Source organism: Squalius cephalus (assembly GCF_949319135.1).
Source record: "Squalius cephalus genome assembly, chromosome: 9".
NCBI lineage: Eukaryota > Metazoa > Chordata > Actinopteri > Cypriniformes > Leuciscidae > Squalius > Squalius cephalus.
In genome coordinates, this window is record NC_137130.1 from 40,860,380 (window position 1) to 40,883,630 (window position 23,251).

The following is a 23,251-nucleotide window of genomic DNA, read 5'->3' on the forward strand; positions in this document are numbered from 1 at the left end:
GTAGGTCGCATGGGTGGAGCCGGTAGGGCGAGACGCTGGGGCGGCGCCGTCAGGGCGAGGCGATGGGGAAGATTACACCTTAGACAATGGTAACATCTTTTCGACGACATACTCTGCCACAAGTCTTCTGACTTCTCGAGGTTCAAGTGGCATGATGGCAGACTGAGAGAAATTTAATTTCTGCTGCTTTGGTTTATCACTCTCGTCCTCTGTTTTTTTCTCTTCTCAGTAAGTGGAGTGGTCGCATGGCACCGTTCGAGATGTTTTTTTTAAATTGCTAGTGCTATTTCGCGACGTTGACAGTTCTTTCGATTTTAGACAAAGGTTGCATTTGACTATTACGTTCTTCTTGTCCTTATCTCTGACAAACTCGAAATAATGCCCATACGTCCATCTCGCGAATGTACAGTCTTCTTCTGCCATCTTCACCCATTAGTCGCTTTTCCACTGGCCAGTACCAAAATCATGCCTGAATCGTCATAAATATAAACACACTGTAATACCCGCACATTGAACTGTCACACAATAACAAAGGTACACCAGCAAGAAGGAGATAAATGAAATAAATCGCTATACAAATATTTCAGAAGCTGTCATTTAGTCTTTATTTACAAACTTGGACACCACACACGGCTATTGACTGACCACCAACAGGTAATAACTTACTTGCATTTTTCATTCGTTAATGTCTCGCTGTCTTGCTTGCAAAATGAAGTATAATAAACTGTATCATAAACTAATATTTTATTATTATATAAATATCCGTTTTTTAAAGAAAAACTTTTTTTTTAATTATTGACACTTCAATACATTTTCATTGACACTTTATTTATTGCTGACTTTATGAAATCATTGTAAATGCTGAACAGGATGGACATCTGTCACAGACAAAGATAAAGATGTTTATTATAGAACACCAGAAAAGACAAACACAGGGAACCACAATGACCATTTTTGTCAATACTTTTTTAGCATTAACATTAACCTTAACATTTTTATTGCTTTTTGTTTTAAGTTAGCCTATCTCTTTTACTGATTGTTGAGGAAGATATATGCATTTCAATGCTGACACATTAACTGTGCTTTAAGAACGAATACAGTCTTTTTAACAAGTTATTAGTAGTTATTAATCTTTTTTATCACATATTTGTACAACATGTATTAAAATATACATTTCACCATGAATTCCCATGACATGTATTATGGACTTTTGGACAGCAGATTGAACAGGACTTTTATTTTGGTCTGAATATATGACATCATAAAGCTGCGCCGTGCTCCTGCAACTGTTATGATTAGACTGAAGAAAGGTTTGTGGTTTTATGCATTTAAAGTGTTTAAATCGATACACGTCGATTTTATAGTTTTTACACGAGGTATGTGACCATGTATTACTGAACATCTTTGTAATATGCTTAATGTAACAATATTGCGTTTTTTTTGTGTGAGTAAAGCGAATTCACATGTGAGTAACAAAAAAGGTGCGTCTCATTTCGCGCACTATATCGTGTATCAGTTTATTTTAAACACGAATTCGGGTTTTGGAAAGTGGTGATGGAGAAACGGAGCTTTTCGAAACTCCGAGTCAATTGAATCTAATGCTTTGCCAAATGATTCACTGATTCAAAGCGCTTGAATCACCGCGCGCTGACGAATCCTGCCGCTCAAAACTGTAAAAATACAACGAAAACACAAATATTATTATTAATAATGACAACTTTAATGAAAAAATCGCAAATGTTTTTATGACGCCGTAAACTGTTAAATCTACAAATAATTAAATATGATGTGTCTGTATAATTTGTTATTTTATTATATTGTAGTGCTTGTTTTGAGTGATTTTTGTCTAGTCAGTTTAAGTCCATTAACTCTCCCTCTGACTGACTCCCTCACCAGTGCGCTGAACTACTGAACTAGAGCTGATTGAGACGCTCTCAGAGATTCACTGTGGATTTATTTTTCTTACTGTTAATTATTCTCATCTTAAACATGACAAATTGTCCAAACACACAGGAAAACTCCTGGAGAAACATCTGAGATCCACGTGACACTATTATAAAGATGGCGTTTATTAAACAGGAGAGTGAAGACATAAAGATTGAAGAAGTGTTCAGCGTGAAACATGAAGATACTGAGGAACAAACAGGTTAGTTTCATTCAATCCTTATTAAAATGATCTACAGAAATTAATTATGTTTTTTAAGAGTGTTATATGAGTGTCCTAATTAAGGCCTTGTGCATACGTTTACGTTTGAAAACGCATCTTTTTCTCTCCGTTTTGGCGGTTCGTCCACACTGAGACGGCGTTTTTTATTAATAAAAACAAAGCTTTTTGAAAACGCTCTTCAAAGTGGATAAATTTTAAAAAGCCTTTTGCGCTTTGTAGTGTGGACTGTCAAAACGGAGGTATTTAAAAACGATGACGTAAGTTTAGTCATGTGACGCATATTGTACCAATAGATATTCACGTTTCCAGTACTGGACCTGTTTGTGCTATTCACTTTCACACTGTTGCTAAAATGTTACTTTGAACACTCTTCATATCACAGTCCTGCAAACATGACAGACAATTCACTCGCATTTGCTGTCCAGCGGCAATACATGAGAGCATTCTCGTTTTAGACCAATCAAATGGTGACCGAGCTGGAATCATCAGTGAATGCTGAGATATGTTGCTGAATAAAATGGTCCTGTCCGACGAATCGCATGATTATTTTTCCGTCTGCATCAACTCAGTGGGGGTTTACGCATTCATTTTCATTGTGCTGTAAGTTGAATTTAGCGTTTTCAGGCGTTTTCCAAAAGTTTCTCATCCACACTGAAACGTCGGAAAATGCTGGTGTGGACAGAGAGCATTTTTAAACGAAAATGCCGTATCCAAATGTATCCGGTAGACACTTTGTCCTTTGTTCTCCGTTTCCTGCCACTTAGACGGTGGGCCAAACGCGTTTTTCGTGTTGTTGATCAATCTCCATCGATAGAGTATACACTTCTTTTATGTACGATATTAAAGGGGTGGTTCGGGATTTTTGACATCGGACCTCATTTTTAAGTCTGCCTGGTTGTTATTCATCAGTGGAGACATTTTTTTTTTTAAATTATCCAGTCCTTATATTTGGATAGTTAGCCGATGCTAGGCTAGCGCGAGTCAATGGTAGATGTTAGCCAGCCATTAAAAAACGTTTTACCCACTCCACAGTGCACCAAACGCAAATCAATTATAACACTAGACTATCGATGCAAATGTCCGTTGAGAGAATAATGTTAGAAATCAAACTTACCTTTCATCACATTGCATTAGTTATAATTTGTTCCCTGTAATCATAAGCCTTGTCTACAGCAGCAGCGGAGTGATATTGATTACCTAGGCAACCGAGTGAGCCGGTACACACATGACTGTAGTGCGCTTCTGTTCTGTGTTTACTTTTTGCCGCATTACTAACCGGAGCAAAGTAAAATTCCGCAGCTGCTGAGAAACTAGTTCCTTTGGGATCATTGAGATGAAAGGTAAGTTTGATTTCTAACATTATTCTCTCAACGGACATTTGCATCGATAGTCTAGTGTTATAATTGATTTGCGTTTGGTGCACTGTGGAGTGGGTATAACGGTTTTTAATGGCTGGCTAACATCTACCATTGACTCGCGCTAGCCTAGCATCGGCTAACTATCCAAATATAAGGACTGGATAATTTAAAAAAAAAAATGTCTCCACTGATGAATAACAACCAGGCTGACTTAAAAATGAGGTCCGATGTCAAAAATCCCGAACCACCCCTTTAAGTAATTACATGTAGTCAAATAAAATTTGTTGGCAATTCTGGTTTGATCATATATTTTCACAAACGTATGTTTTGATTGTCAATCTTCTTAGGCAAATCACGGGACAGCTCTAGTAGCTGAACCAATCAGATTGTAGTTTTTAACGTCATTAAAAATACTAACCAATCGCAGACGGCCAGACTAGGACCCCGAAATGGGCGGGAGTGACATAGCGGTAATGTTATATTGTAGGCATATATATTTATATATCTAACATAAATATGACACTTTATCTTGGATATGGAGTGTTGTGTGCATGTTACTAGGGCTGGGCGATATATCGCATGACATTGTTAAGCATATCTCGTCAGTAAAGCCGGTTCCTTGATTAGTAGTAAATCGCCATCACCTGCTTTCAGATGGAGCAGCATTTACTACAAAGAGCCGTAGTTAACTGACAAGCTGAGCCATATCGCATTAATTATCGCAGGCGATACGTCACACAAATGATAATGCACACAAAAAATAAACCCTGCCCATGTAAACCCTGCCAGGCCAGACCATGGATGTATTAAGAGAAAGGCCAGACATAGCCCTGTGTCTTAATTGGCATTTTAGTCAAGGTTAACTAATAATCGGCTACTATAGACACAGCGACATCTAGTGGACACATTTTTCAACATATAGCGACTGAAAATGTGCTCCACCAATCAGATGAGCAAAACATTAAAAGGGTTTTATGATGAACCGTGAAAAACAAAGGGCATTTTCATTGTTTCATCAGAATAGATGTGTCAGGGCTTATTCAGATTAGGTCGAGAAGATGTCTCACAGCAGGGCTGAGGATCTGGGATTACCTGGGGAAACAGATTAGCAGAGTTGTAAACAGTGTAGTAAAATTATTGGTTCACGGTCTAATAAATGAGGATTTACATTTATGAGGGACTTACTAAAATTTTTTTTTTTTTTAAAGTAACTAGATGAGCCCAGATTAAATTGCATACAGTAATCACACCTTGTGTCAATATGATTAATAAAAGCATACCATTAGGGCTCAGCTGTAACTTGAAGAAGTGGTTATCCAACTTGGTATCAGCTTGTAGTTGCTGAAACTGAAAATAAGGTTGACATTTTTAGCAAATTTATGTCATGAGTAATTAATATACTAAACAAAAGGAAAAAAAGCTTTATTACATTAAACAAACAATTATATCTTGTTTATTTGACAATTTAAAGAATTTGAATCTCAAGTGTTATCTGCTAACATGTCCACTCTCAATTCCTGGTATAGAAAATTTCAGAAGTGCAGCTGCTGCTGTTGTTGGCAACCATCACTGTTGAGCCCTGTCTATTGCTTTATATATATATATATATATATATATATATATATATATATATATATATATATATATATATACATACATACATACATACATACATACATACAAGTTTGTTTTTCAAAATTGGGGCAATTTTTTACTTTTTGTTCGCTTTAGTTAGACACAGGTTGTAAAACTATAAAGTTGGAAGCATTACTACTACAATCCATGCAGTCATCACATTTTTCTGTTTTTCCCTGATCTTTTCCATTAAAATATATTAGATGGAGAAGCCTACACCACAAATACAAACGATAATACGCCAACAGAGGTTAGAGCTCTCCGCTCAACCACAACAGAGGTTCCGGGTCATCTAAAAAGAGCACCACATCTCCTTCCAAGGCAGTGCATAATATGCAGAAGAGATAAATATTTCACCCAAAAATATAACCGGAAGAGGGTAAAGGAGAATCTTCAGAAATGTGAAACACTGACAGCTGGTAAGCTGCTTCTTGCAGCCGAGTCACGCAGGGATGAAAATCTGCTACTACAAATACGTGGAATGGACCTTGTTACCTCAGAAGCAATGTATCATTTCAGATGCTACAGAAACTACACTGTATTTCTGTACAAAACAGATGAACATGACTGCACAGGAAAAAAGTTTCAGACTGGATACAAGCATTTCTGTACAACAGTGGTGGAGGAAAGTTTGCTAAGAAAGCGGAAGGTACTTAAGCTATCAAAGTTGAATGCACTGTTCAAGAAATGTGTCCATGAAACAGAAGGAATTGACATCTCCTCTTACAAATCTGGTTCCTTAAAAGTGAGACTAAAAAAGTCATATCCTTTTCTAAAGTTTCAAAAACTATCAAGGCATGACTTTGTCTTTGTTGAGGATTTGACACCACATGAAATGGTCCAAGATGAAGTTGCCACAGCTGGATCATCTTTGTCATCAGCATGTTCATCCTCATCATCAGATGAAGACAACACAAGAAAAATTGAAACAGATGACACAAATGAGACCCGCCTCTTGTTCCATGCAGCCATGACACTGAAAGATGCCATTGTTGAAAAGTGTAAGGCAACACCCAAACTCACATGGCCACCAACAGCAAAGCAACTTACAAAGTCAGCTGCATCAAATCTGGTCCCAGATAAGCTATTCAATTTCATTGCATGGACTACAGCCACGACAACAGATCCCTCAACTGACAATGAAAGAGTGAATGTTAGTGAAGAGGACGCTGAGAAGATTGTGTCAATTGGCCAGGATGTTATTAAGCTAACAATGAAAGGGAGATAGCTTATGCCCAAACATTGTGCATTAGCCATGGCTGTCAGACACATGACAGGATCAGCTCAGCTGAATGGTCTTGGGCACTGTTCCTCTAATACCCCTTTTCCACCAAGGCAGAGCTGGTGCTGGTTCGGAGCCAGAGCCTAGTTTCAAATCGGTTCTTTGTTTTTCCACCGCCAAAGCACCAGCTCCGAACCAGTAAAACTGGTTCTTAAGTAGCACCAAATCATTGCAGGGTCTAGAACGGAGCTAAGAAAGAACCGCTTGCGTCAGGGGCTGGGGGCGGGGTTACCGTGACCAACAAGACGAATAGAAACTATGTGACCGCCATTTTTAAATAGCACCTAGTCAAGCTAATAGCAGCTCGATTATAATATCCGTCTATGTAAGTTACGGCGAGCTGCACGAACGCGTTGGACTCCGATGTATTTTTGCAAACCCATGAGCATCCATAGTATTGTAATGTCCGTTATTGTTGATGGCTTGTTCGAGATGCATCGGAGCGGCGAGGACCGATCGGAGCTGCGGGAGTGTTTGGAGAGCATACGACTCCTTGTGCTTTTAGATCGCTATCGCAGTGCTTTGATGTCATGCGGCGATCGATCTGAGAGAAGCCGATGCATCTCGAACAAGCCTGGCGTGTTTGTGTTTGGCGCTACCGCACTAGCGGTTGCTGGGCAACATGAGACGTATACAGTGACGTAAGATCTGGCTCTGTTGTGGCTCTCTAGCCGGTGGAAAGGCAAACCGGTTCTTAGTAAGCTCGTCAGTCGAACCAACTCTGAACCAGCTTTGGCTCTGGCTCTGAACCAGCACCCGGTTCTTGTTGGTGGAAAAGGGGTATAACTAACAGGTACTTGGACATGACACAGCTTTAGCACAGCTACAAATACTACGAGGTGACACTTACATCCCCCAAAACATGCAAGTACAGTTGCAAGCAACTCTAGTTTGGGACAATAATGATTTTGGAGAGGAAACGTTGCCTGGTAAGGGGACTACACACAATACAAATGGCATAATAATTCAAAAAATGATCCCATATAATGAACCTACCCCTGACCATCAGTGTTTACAGAAAACAAGAAAGAGGTCTCTTGATCCACCCCCTACTAACCTTGAGACATACATCAGAGGGAAGAGAACAGGCCCAGAACATTTTGGAAAAGAAGTGGAACTAAATCGAGACACCCACATCCTTACCAGGAAATCAGCACACAAATTAGATGGCGCCTACTTCCTGATGAAGACTGCAGTCCATGGCAAAGTCCTTCCTTCCTGGACTGGTTTTAACACAGTGATCCGTGGAGATCCAATTCCACCACCAACCAACATTGGGTACCTTCCAGTGATTGATGCAAGTCCTACAGAATTGGGAACTGTAAAAAATATCCTTTAAAAGATCAACAGAAATTGCAGACAGACTCCAACTTCAGGAGATCTAGTTCTAGTCTTTGACCAAGCCATCTATGCCAAAGCTCAGTAGATACGGTGGAAGAGTGAAACATACAAGGAAAGACTTACAATTAGAATAGGGGAGTTTCACACATGTATGGCTTTCCTGTCCTGGATTGAGGCTGATGTTATTGCTGCTGGGTCTGTTGGGGGAGTTATAACAGGTCACCAATATAACAGAAGCATCCGAAGCCACAAGTTGATGTGTGAGGCACTACACAGTTTACGCTGGCAAGCCTACCTTGAAACCCTTTCTCAAGACTGCCGTGAAGCTGAATATGTCAAGTAATTATTGAATCACAGGTGTTAAACACAATCCTTGAAGTCAAGTCAAGTCAAGTCAAGTCAAATTTTATTTCTATAGCACATTTAAAAACAACAGAGTTGCGCCAAAGTGCTGTACAGAGCTACAGTGTGCAAATAAAAAGCATTAGAATAGACAAGACAAAATACAATTATAGACACGATTACACCCAATATAATCCATTTAATAGATCATATAAAATCAATCAAAATAGACTTAATTAAAAGCCAGAGAGAATAAATAATTTTTAAGAGGCGATTTAAAACTGGATAATGACGGGGCAGACCTCACAGCGAAGGGCAAACTGTTCCAGAGTTTAGGTGCCGCAGCAGAGAAGGCCCGACCACCCTTGGTTTTGCAGCGAAAGCGCGGGACAGTTAAAAGAAGCTGATTACAAGACCTGAGAGTTCTTTGGGGAGTGTACAGAGTAAGAAGGTCAGATAGGTATTTTGGTGCAACACCGGATAACGCCTTGTAAACAAAAACTGCTATTTTAAAATCGATTCTGAACTTCACCGGAAGCCAATGTAAAGTTTCTAGGATAGGTGAAATGTGATCTCTCTTTTTTGTACCGGTCAGAAGTCTCGCTGCAGCATTTTGAACAATTTGCAGGTGAGAGATTGTAGTTTGAGGCAGACCACAGTACAGGGAATTACAGTAGTCCAGCCGTGATGTAATGAAGGCGTGGATTACAATCTCTAAATCTTTCTGAGACAAGAAATGTTTTACCTTTGCAATCGATCTCAAGTGAAAGAAACTGCCTTTTACCACTGAGCTGACTTGTTTATCAAAGTTAAGTGCCGAATCAAATGTAAATCCGAGATTCCTTACATGAGGTCGAGCACTGTCAGGGATCGAACCAGAATTAGAAGTAGATGAGAAGCTAGAGGGGCCTAAAGTCAAAATTTCGCTCTTACTTTCATTTAATTGTAAGAAATTATTTGCCATCCAACATTTGATCTCCTCAAAACTTGAAGGCTATGACAAATTCAACAAACAACAAGAAAGCAAGACATACCAGTTTTGGAGTTCCTACATTGAAATGGTAGAGGATCTGCTATCATTCATCAGGGCCACATGAGAGGCAAACTGGGGTCTGCATCTTTCCAGCATCCGGTTCATGCTGCCGACAGACAGAATCAATTACAGTAGATACCTATCAGCATACTGGCAGGAGATGAACATTCTAAAGGAAACTCATCCAAGAATCTACACACAGGTACAATCAGGTGACTTTGTGGCACAGAGGCAGCAGGCATATGCCTTTACAGGTACTGCAAGTGACCAGGTAATTGGATCTTTGGATAATTGGATCTTAACTGGATCTTAACAGACAGCAAACAGGGACTCAAAGACCAAAGGTGGGCTTACAGGTTTTTCGTTGAACAAAGGTGCAGTCCACAGGTGGACACTGACACAGCACGAGAGAGCAGCCATCACAATGGAGGTCAAGGACATGGCTGGGCAGAACACATCAACAAGATAGAGAACAGAATTGGATGAGAAAAGAAAGGAACAGGATGAAAAAGATGTTCAGAGCATTCTGTCAACCATACATCACATGATGAACCCATTTGATCAAACACTGGAAAAAGAGCATCTTTCCCATGTTATATCAGGTCAGGTAGCATCAGAAGCCATCTCTGCAGATCTGCTGAATGTACAGGAAATAGGTGAGAAGGCATTTGTTGAATTCTTTCAGCAACGTCTCAACACAGATGAGGTTGAATTTCATGCACCATTGAAAAAAATGAAACTCAAGACATTTAAGGACACAGCTACCTCAAGTGTCACCAAAGTGAGAGGCTGGGCGATAGCCCTCAAAGCAGATAGAGACCTCTTCGCAAGGCTTAGGGTGATGGGGAAGAATTGTGGACCTCAAATTCAACACAAAACAAGAAATTGTTAATATCCTTGCAGAAACTTTTGGTAAAAACTCTAAAGCCTTTAAAGCAATTCAGGGCTACAGAAGAACTTTTTTGTACAACTTTTTATCGGATCATTTGGAGTCATATAACCAACTTTTCACCATGGAAGAACTGCTAAGGGCCATAAACAGATCACATACAGCTGTTGGTCCAGATAACTTTAACTATCAATTTTTAAAGAATTTACCTTGAGTATCTGTGCTTGCTTTTGATAATTTTTAATTCCATCTGAATATCAGGAATGATTCCATCATCCTGGAAAGAAGCAGTGATAATCCCTATCCCAAAAGCAGGAGGATCTCAGCAATCCATCCAATTATCATCCAATTGCTTTAACAAGTTGTTTATGTAAAAATATGGAAAAGATGGTCAACGGACAACTTCTATGCTGGAGTCAAATTATCTTATAAGTGATGCTCCGTGTGGTTTTAGGAGAGGAAGAAGCACCATGGATCACCTCATTAGCCTTGAGAATTACATACGGGATGCATTTAAAAGGAAGGAACATGTGATTGCTGTTTTCTTTGATCTAGAGAAATCTTATGACACAACTTGAAAGTAAGGTATTTAAAGACAAAAGACTATTAAGAATATGATACATTATTTAGCAAATAAAACGTTTTTTATTTATATATTTGTATATAGCTACAAACAATACTGTTTCTTAGTTATTAGCAATCAACATAGTGATAAACATTTCTCAAAAAGTTGCCCCCAAAAACAAACAAATTTTCTATTTACAAAGTATTGCACAGTTTGGCAATGCTGTTCTGTTGATGGTTTGACAATTAGCCGGTACATATACAATCCCTATTGAAAAATAGTTATTCTACATTGGACTAATTATGAAGTCACACTAGGAGGTTGTCATTCATACTAGCAGCGTGAAAGATGAAGTGTCCAGCACACATAGAGAAGAGTTTTACCACAGTTAAAGACGGTTTGTCAATTAGCCCACTCGTCCACCCGGTACATATACTCTCACAATCCCTATTGCAAAATTGTTATTCTGCTTTGGACTAAATATGAAGTCACGCTAGGAGGTTGTCATTCATACTAGCAGAGTGAAAGATGAAGGGCCCTATCTTGCACCCAGCGCAATTGACTTTGTACACCGACGCATGTATCATTCCTATTTTGCACCCGCGCAAAGCGCGCTTTTCCCTCCACAGAAGCACGTCGCTAAACTAGGGAATGAACTTGCGCTCCCTGGGCGGTTCAGCGCAAAAAAGGAGGCGTGTTCCGACGCAAACGTTCCTTTATGCTATTTTGCAGGTTTAGAAAACAATTGCGCCACTAACCAGGAAAAAATAGTTTAAAGTCAGTGGCGCGTTGCATGTTATTCATAAGCAATTTTAAGGGCGCATGCTTGGCCATAATCAATGTAGCGTGTGCACAACGCGCACTTTGATTCTCTCATCTACACAGAAGCAGCAGTTTTCATTTTTGCAAATCATACATTATTACGATAGATAGATAGATAGATAGATAGACAATTTATTATAAAAGCATACATCTAGCTTACACATTTACCCAAATTATCATACGGCTTTTTAACCGAAGTTAATTTGGGTGTGTTTCTCCATCCCCAACGTCCCTGACGAGAGCGTTGCTCTCCTCGGCTGTGAACCGCTCCTGGCGCGCGCCTGGCAAATCCGCCGTTATAATAGGAATCCGCTTTAGAACAAGCGCGCCTGCTCTTAACCCCCTGAGGTCGGCTATCGCGCCGGCGCGATAGGCTCGTTTTTTTCCGTATGAGTGCAAAAAAAAAAGATTTTTTTATTTTTATTTTTATCTTATATGCTTGTGTTATACATCAATCGATTCTGTTTAGTGTGTATTTTTTTTTGTGTATGCTCATAATAAAAACAAAGTGTTGTGCTTTTCGCCAAATAAAGAAAAATAAACATGATGCGAGTTCTGCCTACTCTCCGTCAGTGAAGTCAATTCTGAAACGCGTCCGAAAATGAACTGTAACTCAGCGAATACTCAGTCAAACAGGCATACAGTCACACAGGCATGAAGCTTGAATTCTCTTCTTTCAAATGAAGTAATTTTTATAAAAAACAAATATTCACAGTTTATATAATATGTATGTAAAGAGAGAGATGTCAGTCGTTCTCATCTCAGCTAATTAAGTTTTAATGTGACTCCGCCTACGGAGACCGCGCTATTCAAACGCAAATGTGAGGCGATCCATACAAACCTGTGAAACGCCCACATCCGCTGGATAAGGCCGGTGAAACACTGGATGCGTGGCGTTGTCTCAGCTGCGTGGCGTGTCCGTTTTTATTTCGGCTCCCATGTTAACAGTTTAGAGTTTGCACACTGCCTGTGTGAGACGCGCGTCTCAGGCGCGGCACGAGCCGCGTGGAAAACGCGTGCATTCTAGAAATAGAACCGACGCCTATTTTTCACGCGACACGCAAGCGTCTTGGAAGCGTTTCCATGCAAAATTGAATAGGAAAATCTGTTTATTTGTCATTTTGACACGAATACATATTAATAAATGTCCTTTTGATGTTTAAAAGTGTCTAGGTTTTGACATAAATGCAAATATAAATGTAGTTTTACAAAATATGATTGATTTTCAAATACTGCTGTATTGAATGAACAGCTTTTAGCAAACTCTATTGCTATACTGAGATGAGGAATATATACTGTATGTGTTTTGTCAAAAATAAAGTCATCAACTAACTAATGAATCCTTTACTTTGAAATACGTATGATAAAATGTATACTTTAGTTTTGAAAGACGTTGACTAGTTTTGAAAAGATTATACGTATGATAAAATGTATACTTTAGTTTTGAAAGACGTTGACTAGTTTTGAAAAGATTATAAAGTATGTATGTGCATGCATATATATATATGTGTGTGTGTATATATGAAGAGTTCAGATGCAAAAGCCTCTAAATGCCATCTGAAATTTTCTCCTAGAATGATCATTTTTATGAAGCTTGTATATTTAAGTTAGCTATAGGTGACACACCTGAATGAATGGCTCATTAAGTATGCAGGGACGTAGTCTCACCAGGTGTGAACTACTAAATATGCATGATGCTGTTGGAGCGTTTACGCCCCATCCGCATATTGGCTTTCCAAACTAAAAGTGTTTCACAAAACTAAAATCAATGTATCGTTTTATGTGAATGATTAGGCAGGATGATTTTCATATCATTTTGAAGAAAAAACACTAGGCGATGACATCCATTAGTCAAAAGTCTTATTGCCACATATTTAGTATGTGTTTTGTGGCCTTATTTCAGAAACTTTAATTTTTAGTTTTTTCGATAACCATGCATAAACATTATTCTCTCAAAAATGAAAACATGTACATACATGTGGCTCACATATTATGGAAGTCCTGTTTGTGCTATATAGAGTGAATTTACACCTTTGCCATTAATATGTTTATAAGCAACTGAAAAAAGCACAAATGTCAGGGCATGTCAGAACATCTCAAGGACCCCAAAAACACCCCAGACCCCAGAGGGTTAAAGGGAATGTGAGATGAAGCTCTGATTGGTTTATTTCACGTTACGCCCAAACCACACCTATGAATAATGAAGCTCTTCAGACCAACCCATTTCAGATTTGCGCCTGGCGCAAGAGTCATTTATCCCGCCGGGAAAATAGCAACAGTGCCAAGACCCGCCCACAAAGTTACTTGCGCTTTGCGACTTGCGTTTCAGATCATTAAAATAGGGCCCGAAGTGTCCAGCACACATAGAGAAGGACGGTTTGTCAATTAGCCCACTCGTCCACCAGGTACATATACTCTCACAATCCCTATCGCAAAATAGTTATTCTGCTTTGGACTAAATATGAAGTCACACTAGGAGGTTGTTCTGTGTATGATCCTCCATAAAGCAGTTCCTTTTAGGGAGGTAGCAGAAAGCTACATCACAGCTGTGGCACTTCACATGAGGATTCCGGCGGCACATCTTAGATATGCGTCTACCTGCAGTGCTGTCGTTGGTGATGTGCACAGGACTGTGACACCCTCAAGAAGGACGAAGAGGAGTGTCAGGCACCTTGCTTTTGGTGGGAAGTCCTGCCAGCTCCACAATCAGTGTCTCCCGGAATGCTTTCTGAGACATTGGCTTCTGGTTTTTAGTCATTGCCAAATCCTGGTGCAGAAGGAAAGCATTTACCATTGCGATGTCCACAAAGTGATAAAAGAATGTCTGATACCACTTTTTGGTCTTGTGAAGGACGCTGTAGTATCCAATAAGCGCATCAGAGTTATCCACTCCCCCCATGTACCTGGAAAAATAAGTAAAAATGTGTACATTTAGTAAACCAAACAAATATAATATCATAAAGTAAAATATAATATAATATAAAATAATACTAACCTATTGTAGTCCTTCACAGCGGCTGGAATGGAGACATCCATGAGTGACCAAGAACCGTCAATCCCTTTGACCCTTCTTTTCACAGTGTCACCAGTGAAGGCTTTGTGGAAGGCGGAGGCTACCAACACTTCCCTCGTGTCCTTCCACTCCACAAACAACAGACTATTATCCCTTATCCAGCGTATGGTGCCACGAGGTGTTTTCTTGGGCATCTTGTTCAAAGTTGTTTTGGGAAAGCCTTTTCTGTTAGGTCTGATGGTACCACAAGCATAAATAATTTTGCTCAGGAGATCTTTGAAGAGGGTTGGACTGGTATAAAAGTTGTCAACAAATAACTTGTAACCAGTTCCCAACACCTTCTCATTTACCAGTGCCATGACTGCATCATAACTCATTCCATTCTCATTCATTCCAACTCACACCATTCTCTGTGACTTTATTAGCTGCAGACTTGCCCTCATACACAGAGAAGTCCCAAGTATAGCAGACAAGTGAATCAGCCAGTACAAGTAGTTTATATCCCCACCTGGTGGGTTTACTTTTCATGTACTGTTTGAGTCCAGATCTGGCTTCGGATGTCACCATCCTTTCGTCAACAGAAATGTGCTGATTGGGATGGAAATATGCCTTGCTTGCTTCCCTGATAACATCATATATGGGCTTTATTTTGCAGAGTCGGTCATAGGCTGGTGATCCCTTTTTCTTCTCGTTCTCGGCATCAGCTTTAGGATCACTCAGATGAATAAAGGTTGAAACATGACTAAACTTCCTCCCTGACATTATTACAGATGGCAGGGGCAGAATGTAGAGCGCAGACTTCCTCCAATAGTCCAGCAATGTTTCACCATTCCCTTATAAATAACAAGTGCCAGGTATGACATCATGTCTTTCAAGGTTATTTCTTTCCATGGCTTGCCGTTGACCGTCTGGCGCATTGATCCATAGGCATTGGAGTTAGCCATCAGTGTCTGCAGCAACGAACTTGAAAAGAACAGCTAGTACAGGACTGTATAAAGCTGTTTTTAAAAGCTTTGCTCCAACAGCGTGAAGAGGCCTAAAGATGATTTCAGGAGGTTCTGTGCTGTCCATGTTACTGCACCATCCTGTCCCTGAAGTGCTGGGTGAATCATCTGAATTACCATCACTATTGAATAACAAACAGGAAAAGAAATTTAGATATAGACACATTTTATTTCGATCTACCTCCATACCCACTCTATTGCTACTATTATTGAACATTTACACCACCAGCTAATAATGCAGACTGCAATCAGACAATAATGATGCTCTAAAATTCTCAAGAGGTATGCTCATCACATTATTTGCTTACCACAAAGTGCTGGGATGTTTCTGTCTTCCTTTCTGTCCTCTTGAACTTCTGGAGGCAGCTGAAGAAGTTGCAGCCACGCAGGGACGCTTTGCCTGTTGTCCAGAGGCCTTTGGTGCCCAGTCATCATCTGAAGTTTCATCACTGTTGAATTACACAAAAAGGATTAGGAACACACCTAACACAACTGATTATCTTACACACAGAAATCAGAAAATGACCCATATTATTGCATTTTCTTCTCTGAAGAGTTTGGTTTGAACTTCGTCTTGCGATCTACATACATAACAGTAGCCTACTTAGCTACATAAAATAATATGCTCAATGTTGTACAGGGTTTCTTCTAATACAGCACTTGAATAACAATGGCATTTCACGGTACTTCATAGTACTTATATTATAAGCCGCAATAGTGCAGAAAATCAAAACTAAAAGGCGATGTAACAAAAACTCACTAAAATGTTTAGACACTTACTGATCTAAAACTGGATCGAGACCTTCCAAAAACATAGCCTCTTCTTCAGAGTCGACGCTGGATACAGCACTCACTTCTGAATATTCCACATTTTCTTCATCACTGCTTCACAGAAGTTCTTACAATGCAGCTGCAGGAGAAAATAACTTCTGTCCCCGACGTGAATCCATTGCAGCAGTCGAAATGGCGAATATAAATGGAGCGAGCGCTAGAGAGCAGGTGTAGCAGGAGTCAGGACAACTTCTGTGCGTCACGACGAGCGTGTGTGCGTAAATTTCCAGGAAGCAAATGGTTGCACAAACAAAGTTGCAATGTAATATACGCGAGATTATGCAAATCCACACATGGGCGTATTCGTTATAGCATAGGCTTCACATTGGATGACAACACAAGAGTTTCCCATTGCTATTGTTTTTTTTTTTACCACACATATTAGCCTATGCGTAATCATACATCACCAAAAGCGCCTGTCATCTTTCAATATTTTCTAAAATTACATGGCCACGTCCAAGCCTCGGTAGGGAAGTAAAACAACTGGCAGTGTGACGTGTCCGGGGTGGCAAACAGATCTACCTGTGCGGTCCCGAAGCACCTCCAAATCAGATTGACCACCTGGGGATGGAGTCTCCATTCTCCTGGGAGCACCTGCTGCCATGAGATCTCATCAGCTGCACGGTTGAGCAGGCCCGGAATATGAATGGCTCGAAACGAAGCGGAATAGGCTTCAAAGAGGAGATGGCGGGTGAGTTGTGACATGCGGCGGGAATGTAGACTACCCTGGCAGTTGATGGACAGCACTGCGACCGTTGCGTACGTACGGACCAGTACATGCTTGCCTAGTAGTGGTGTTTTGAAGTGGCCCAGCGCAAGGTGTACTTCTAACAACTCGAGGCAGTTGATGTTCCAAGGTATCATCCACAGACCTGAAGCTGCATGCCCGTTGAATGTGGCCCCCCAGCCGGTGGCAGAGGTGGTGGTGACCACAGAATGCCTGGACACTTGATCTAGGGGTACACCTGCCTGCAGGAACGAAGGGTCCGACCATAAGCATCCACACACCCCTTAGCTGCTCCGCCATTGAGGGTGGTGAAGAGGGAGGAGCCACTAGGACGGCGCCATCCATGTCCTAGTGAGCTCCTCATGCACCTTCGGGAAGAATGGCACCGGATCAGCACACTGAGAACCAGCACGGCTCGCCCCGAGAAACTAATCGTCCAACCGAGACAGTTCGGGAGCCCGACATTCTCAGCGGCCCGGGAAAGCATAGCTGCCCATTCTGGATCAGACTCGGGCAAAGCTACACTCCATGAAGGGGGTAACGCAGCCGAATCCTCATCTCCAGAGGACTGATGCTCCCTCTCCGGTACTGCAACCGACATGTGGTAGTCAGGTGGAGCTCCAAAGGACACGACTGGTCGTCCATGCGAAGGACCACCACGCTCCTTTGAAGGTTTCAACGGCGGCAGCGTTTGTGAGACATGAGGGACCCACGAAGATTGTCTCGGCAGGGAAGCCCTCACGGTAATCCTCAGATCACCCTGGCTAAGCGCCCAAAGTAGGTCTATTCTGAGGTCCGAAAAGGCACTAGATCGAGGCATAGGCGAGGGGACTGCACCTCCCTTGAGGTAAGCAAGTCTCGATCTTAACACTGCCATAATCATATTCCCGCTATGGGAACATGAACTATTCACAAAGGCTGCATTAGCGTGCTGAATGCCCAAACACAAGAGGCAGCTATTGTGGCCGTCTGCTGGCGCTAGGGAATGACCGCATCTAGAAACGCAGTGTCATGCCTTTGTTGCTCTTGTGTGAAGAAAAAAAAAAATATATATATTTTTTGACACTCACACAGGAACGCCCACCGAACCGACACAATAGAAATCTCTATGCTATAATAACAGCAGTTGTTTGAGCTATAAGCTTGCAGTCACTCGCTGATCACGCCGTGACGGCAACACTGTAGTGGAGAGATGAAGAGTCTTCAACGCAGTTTTGGTAGTCAAAAACAAACAGGAAGCTCGGCTCCAAAGTGAAAGACAAAGGTGCTTGTGCCCGCTTCCTGTTTATACCCGTGCTGCGGGGCGGGGCGCGTGACGCGATTCATCAGGTACTGGTGGAATACAACAGACGTGACACTCGAAGATGGTAGGGTTCCCTCAATTGATCCCAATTACATTACACGCTAGGGATTATACCAATTCAAAGGAATAATAATAATAAAAGGCTAATAATAAAAACACCTACCCGCATGCAGTCACTTAAGAACTTCTGAACTTTCGCCTTGAACTCTGTCACTCTTTGGCTGTCATCCTCAGCTCTGATCAGTTATACGTTTAGGAGGTTAAATGTGATGGGGTAAATGTTGGAAACTGACACATTCTTTTTCTATTGACATGATGGTGGTTGGACATTTTAAGGTTTCCAAAACTGGCGCAATCTCTGCAATCTTCTGTCAGTATTCATCTCGGATCTCAAGGGTTCTGGTTACTTGCAGCTTTGTTACCGTTCGGTTAGACAGAACAGCCCACCTATGTTGAAGAAGACTTCCAAACACATCACACCCTGAGTTTCATCTTGTTTTGCACGATTGAATGAGCTGGTGTTATGGAAGTTTTTTTTTTTTTTTTTTTGTCTCCAGTACCTTGTATGTAGGGGTGTTGTGGTTGAAGTGTCTGACAAGCTGCCCAGCTGTATCAATAACCTGATGCACAAACACATTAAAACTGTCATTAACCACCAGCTGCAGTGTATGCGTAAATTACTACCACCTGTGCTCATTCATTGATCTGAGTGCTGGCAACGCACTAATTGGTGCGTGTCTTGAGGATTTCCCTATAAAGTAGCTGAGATAGCGTGAAGGAAAGAGAGAGACAAACTCGGTGTTGAGGTCGTTCCACTCTCGAGTCCCAGACGAGCTGGCACTCATTGCGCTCTTTGTTGTTGGGTTACAATGTGTGCACCATAACGTTCAGCTGAGTTAATGACATTAATGATAAGTTAAAACTTGTGGGTAACGTAGGGTGGAGGATACCTATATCTTTTCTCCTGTTTAATGGATAGTTAGGGAGAGAGGGAAGATATATGTTGTTTATTTTTCTTTATTTTATGTATAGGTAAGTAAATGTTATTCCCTTAATTTAGAGGTATTTTGGTTTTCTTTTGTTTGGGTCCTCCTCCTGAGGTAATGTTTTTGTTTGTATTTTTGGGTTATTTGTAATGTTTTATTTAATATTTTCTTGGTTACTTTTGAACCCCTGCTTAACGTAAAAATAAAAGGCAGACATGCCATCTTTGAAACCCTAATGTTTGGTTGTTTTTGACTCTGGGGCTGGAGTGTTGAAGATCTCAAGGTCTCTCCACATATTTACAGTATTGTTCGTCGTTACCCCTAGACTAAAAGAGGAAGACGTAACAGTAGTAACATGTATTTTATGGTGTCCTTGAAATCTAAAAATTTATGCTGGAAAAAGTGCTTGAAAGTCCTAAAAGATTGCAGACAACTCCTTTTTCAGTGGACTGATTTCAGTAGGCTTTGATACCTTGAGTTGGTTTTTATATCTGCTGTTTTGTGCCATTAAACTCGTGTTAACTTGTATTTGTCTGTTTTCGCTTTAGACTTGATGCCACTGAAAGAGGAGAGTCAAGAACCGAATGGAATGGAAGAGAAAGATCAGTATAAGAAACATCATGATTTCATGACTGGAGAGAAATCCACAAAGATGGAAAAGACTCGCTCACGAAAAAGAGCTCAAAAGACCAAACCTAATTTCACTTGCCGTCAATGTGGAAAATATTTCGGTCAAAAACGAAACCTGGAAGTCCACATGAGAGTTCACACTGGAGAGAAGCCTTTCAATTGCCAACAGTGTGGAAAGAGTTTTACTCAAATACAAAGCCTTAAAGTCCACATGAGAATTCACACTGGAGAGATCAGTTTTCCCTGCCAAAAGTGTGGAAAGAGTTTCACTCAAAAACAAAACCTTAATGTCCATATCAGAATTCACACTGGAGAGAGCCGTTTCACCTGTAAACAGTGTGGAAAGAGTTTTACTCAAAAACAACACCTTAAAGCCCACATGAGAATTCACAGTGGAGAAAAGCCTTATACTTGCTCTCATTGTGGACAGAGTTTTGCACATAAAAACACCCTTAATTCCCACATGAGAATTCACACTGGAGAAAAGCTTTTCATATGTGATCAATGTGGAAAGCGCTTCACAACTGTTGTAAATCTTAGGTATCACATTATCATTCACAATGGAGAGAAATCGTTAATTGGAAAAAAAACGTTCACATGTGATCAGTGTGGAAAGAGTTTCACACGTAAAAGAACCCTTGATTGCCACATGAGGATTCACTCAGGAGAAAACAGTTTTATATGTCATCACTGTGGAAAGAGTTTGAGTCATAAAAGTAGTCTCAACACTCACATGAGACTTCACACTGGAGAGAAGCCTTTCATCTGTAAACTGTGTGGCAAGAGTTTTTCACAAAAAGGAAATCTTAAGGCTCACACAAGTACTTGCACAGGAACAAAGCGGTTCACGTGTTAAAAATGCTGCAATGCTGTGAATTGCCACAATGTAACTGAATGATTATACATAAAATTACAAAAACTGAATGAAATAAGAACACAGCATTCTTTGCTTCATTTTAAGTGAGAGAATGCATTGGTAATGTCTTCAATCTGGACTTGAATATGGCCACTGTTGGGGCTCATCTGGTGACAGCTGGAAGTTTGTTAGAGCTGCAAGTGCCTCACCACTGATCCTGACTCACTGCTAATTGCGTGACGGGGACTATATCCAGATAGTGTTTGCCCATTGCAAAATGCGTCCAGAGAGCAAAGGGATAAACACAATGTTTGCTCGAATCAGAGAAGGGATGTGGCTGCCTCTCTATGTAATACGAAAAATGTAGCAGGAAGGCACTGCAATCCACCAACATGCCTATCATCATTCATGCCAACCCCTACCTCCGCTTTGTGGTGGAAGTGGATGTCGCCACCTCAGGCATCGGAGCAGTGTTGTCTTAGCAGCAGAGGAATCTGTCCACGTACCATCCATGCGCCTACTTCATAAAGCTAATAGAAGAACTACGACATTGGTGACTTTGAGCTCCTTGCTATCAAGCTGGCACCAGAAGTGTGGCGCCACTGGCTGGAGGTCCTAGTGATCACAGACCACCGCAACCTAGAATACCTTCACAACACCAAATGGCTGAACCCTCTTCCAGCCCCAGTTGGGCATTGTTCTTCTTGTGATATAACTTTACTGTATTCCATTGTGGGTCCAAGAACACTACTGTCAAGGTTACACTCCTGACGCTCCCAGCTATACGTCACTCACACTTAGTAGAGTTCTAATCAAGCTTACCTATTCCCCTTTATCCCTTAATCACGGACACTCACCCAGCACAGACCCACAGTCAGCATCTGGTCTCTCCATTGGATTATCCTGTAAAACTGTACAAGTAAGACATAAGAAAGACTCTTCAGGACCAATTTGAGACTTCCAGTGTATTGTTTATCTGGATGTTCATATCCTTCATGTGTCCTCGTCTTTGCTCTTACTCTCTGCAAGATTACAACTGTTACTTCCAGTTAAATATCCACCAGTATTCCACCAGTACCTGATGAGTTGTGTGCAGTACAGCTGTGGCAAATATATTATCAGTGACAATTTTGTTTCACAAAATGTACTGCTTCAGTATTTGTATATTATATGTTTCTATGGTATACTGTAAAACGATGATGAGCATTTCATAACCCTTAAAGGCTTTATTAGCAAAAACATTGTCGTTGCTCCTTTTATGATTCCACTCCTCCGTGAGAGATACGAGACCTGTGCGTCTCACAGGTGTCGCTCATTAGCAATCACGCCACCGGCCTCGCCAAAGACCCGGCCAAAGAGCCTATCAGGTGCTCTCAGGCCCTATCATTAAGAGGAACCTTGCACAAAGAATGAGGAGAGATTTAAAAAAGAATGGCCTTTTGATTGTTTGGATTTATTTACAACACAATATAATCCAAAGATACACAACAAATGACAAAAAAGCACATTATTTAACACACTGATGTAAAGACAGAGACTTGAACACTCACACACCTGTGTGCCATTCCTGAAACATAGTACATACCTGTCATTTCCAAGGTGTTTGATTTTTCACTTTACCATGTTCATGTACAGAGACTCATGTGAATGTTGAAGTCAGCAGGACTCATCGGTGGCATCTGGTCCCTGTAAAAAAACAAAAAAAAAACAAAAAAAAAAACAGCTGTGAACATGCTGATACCAAGAGAAACTATAGGGCTACACGATTTTGGGAATACATTTAAGATTTTTCTGGTTAAAATTGCGATTTATAATTTACAAAATACACATATACACACACACACATACATACATAAAATTATGAAGCCTAATGTTTGGCGCGTTTTGCTTTTCAAACACACAGCGCGAGTGACTCAAACTCACAGTGCGTGCAGAGAACATTTACTGAAGCGATCGAGCCGCTCCAAACTATGAAACATTGTTACCATATTATGTAAGGGTGAATATGTAAGGCTGAGTATTCACCCAGACCCTGGTTTAAGTATATACATTTAGCATTGAAAGGTTGCCTACTGTTGGAGAATTTCCCTTGTCTCATGTAAAAGTCTGAATGCTGTAATGCCAAGCAGAAAATAGGTCACGAGGATAAGAGAATGGAAAAATACCCAAAAACAGGAGGGATGCAGGTGTTGAAAATGTGTTATATAAGATGTTTTGAGATGTTCAACCAATAGAAGAAGGTCTAGGGGAAGATGTTTTTAATGGTGGCAAGGCCACAAGGAGTGACAAAGAAGAAGAGATAGATATGAGGGTGCCCATTGGGCACCTAGCGATAAGAAAAAAGTATAAGACATGAGGACTGGGAATGGTAACTTCAGATGGCCAGCTGGCATCTCACTTTGTTGCTTGTCAATAAAGTTAATTCTTTTGACCTAGAACTTCGACTCTGAGAGCTTTTTTGAGACCT

General features: G+C 40.7%; 1 protein-coding gene across 2 annotated transcripts; it reads left to right on the plus strand.

The window, feature by feature from the left end:
* The first annotated feature begins 1,253 nt into the window (after positions 1-1,253).
* LOC307164909 (uncharacterized protein) lies at positions 1,254-22,473 on the plus strand. 2 transcript variants are annotated; one of them, XR_013822359.1, is made up of 3 exons: positions 1,254-1,310; positions 2,014-2,146; positions 5,364-5,571. XR_013822359.1 is itself a non-coding variant. In XM_079882127.1 (3 exons), exons 2-3 carry the CDS (start codon positions 2,062-2,064, stop codon positions 20,782-20,784), a joined length of 1,023 nt encoding a protein of 340 aa, XP_079738253.1. In that variant the 5' UTR covers positions 1,254-1,310; positions 2,014-2,061; the 3' UTR covers positions 20,785-22,473. The 2 variants fall into 2 exon arrangements, 1 of the variants encoding a protein (XP_079738253.1); XM_079882127.1 differs by lacking the exon at positions 5,364-5,571 and adding an exon at positions 19,847-22,473.
* The last annotated feature ends 778 nt before the right edge of the window (positions 22,474-23,251 follow it).

Coding starts and splice junctions, on each gene's coding strand:
- LOC307164909 (XM_079882127.1), top strand. CDS start 2,062: ATGGCGTTTATTAAACAGGAGAGTGAAGACATAAAGATTGAAGAAGTG. Junction 2,147..19,846: donor AGATACTGAGGAACAAACAG/GTTAGTTTCATT, acceptor TTTTCGCTTTAG/ACTTGATGCCACTGAAAGAG.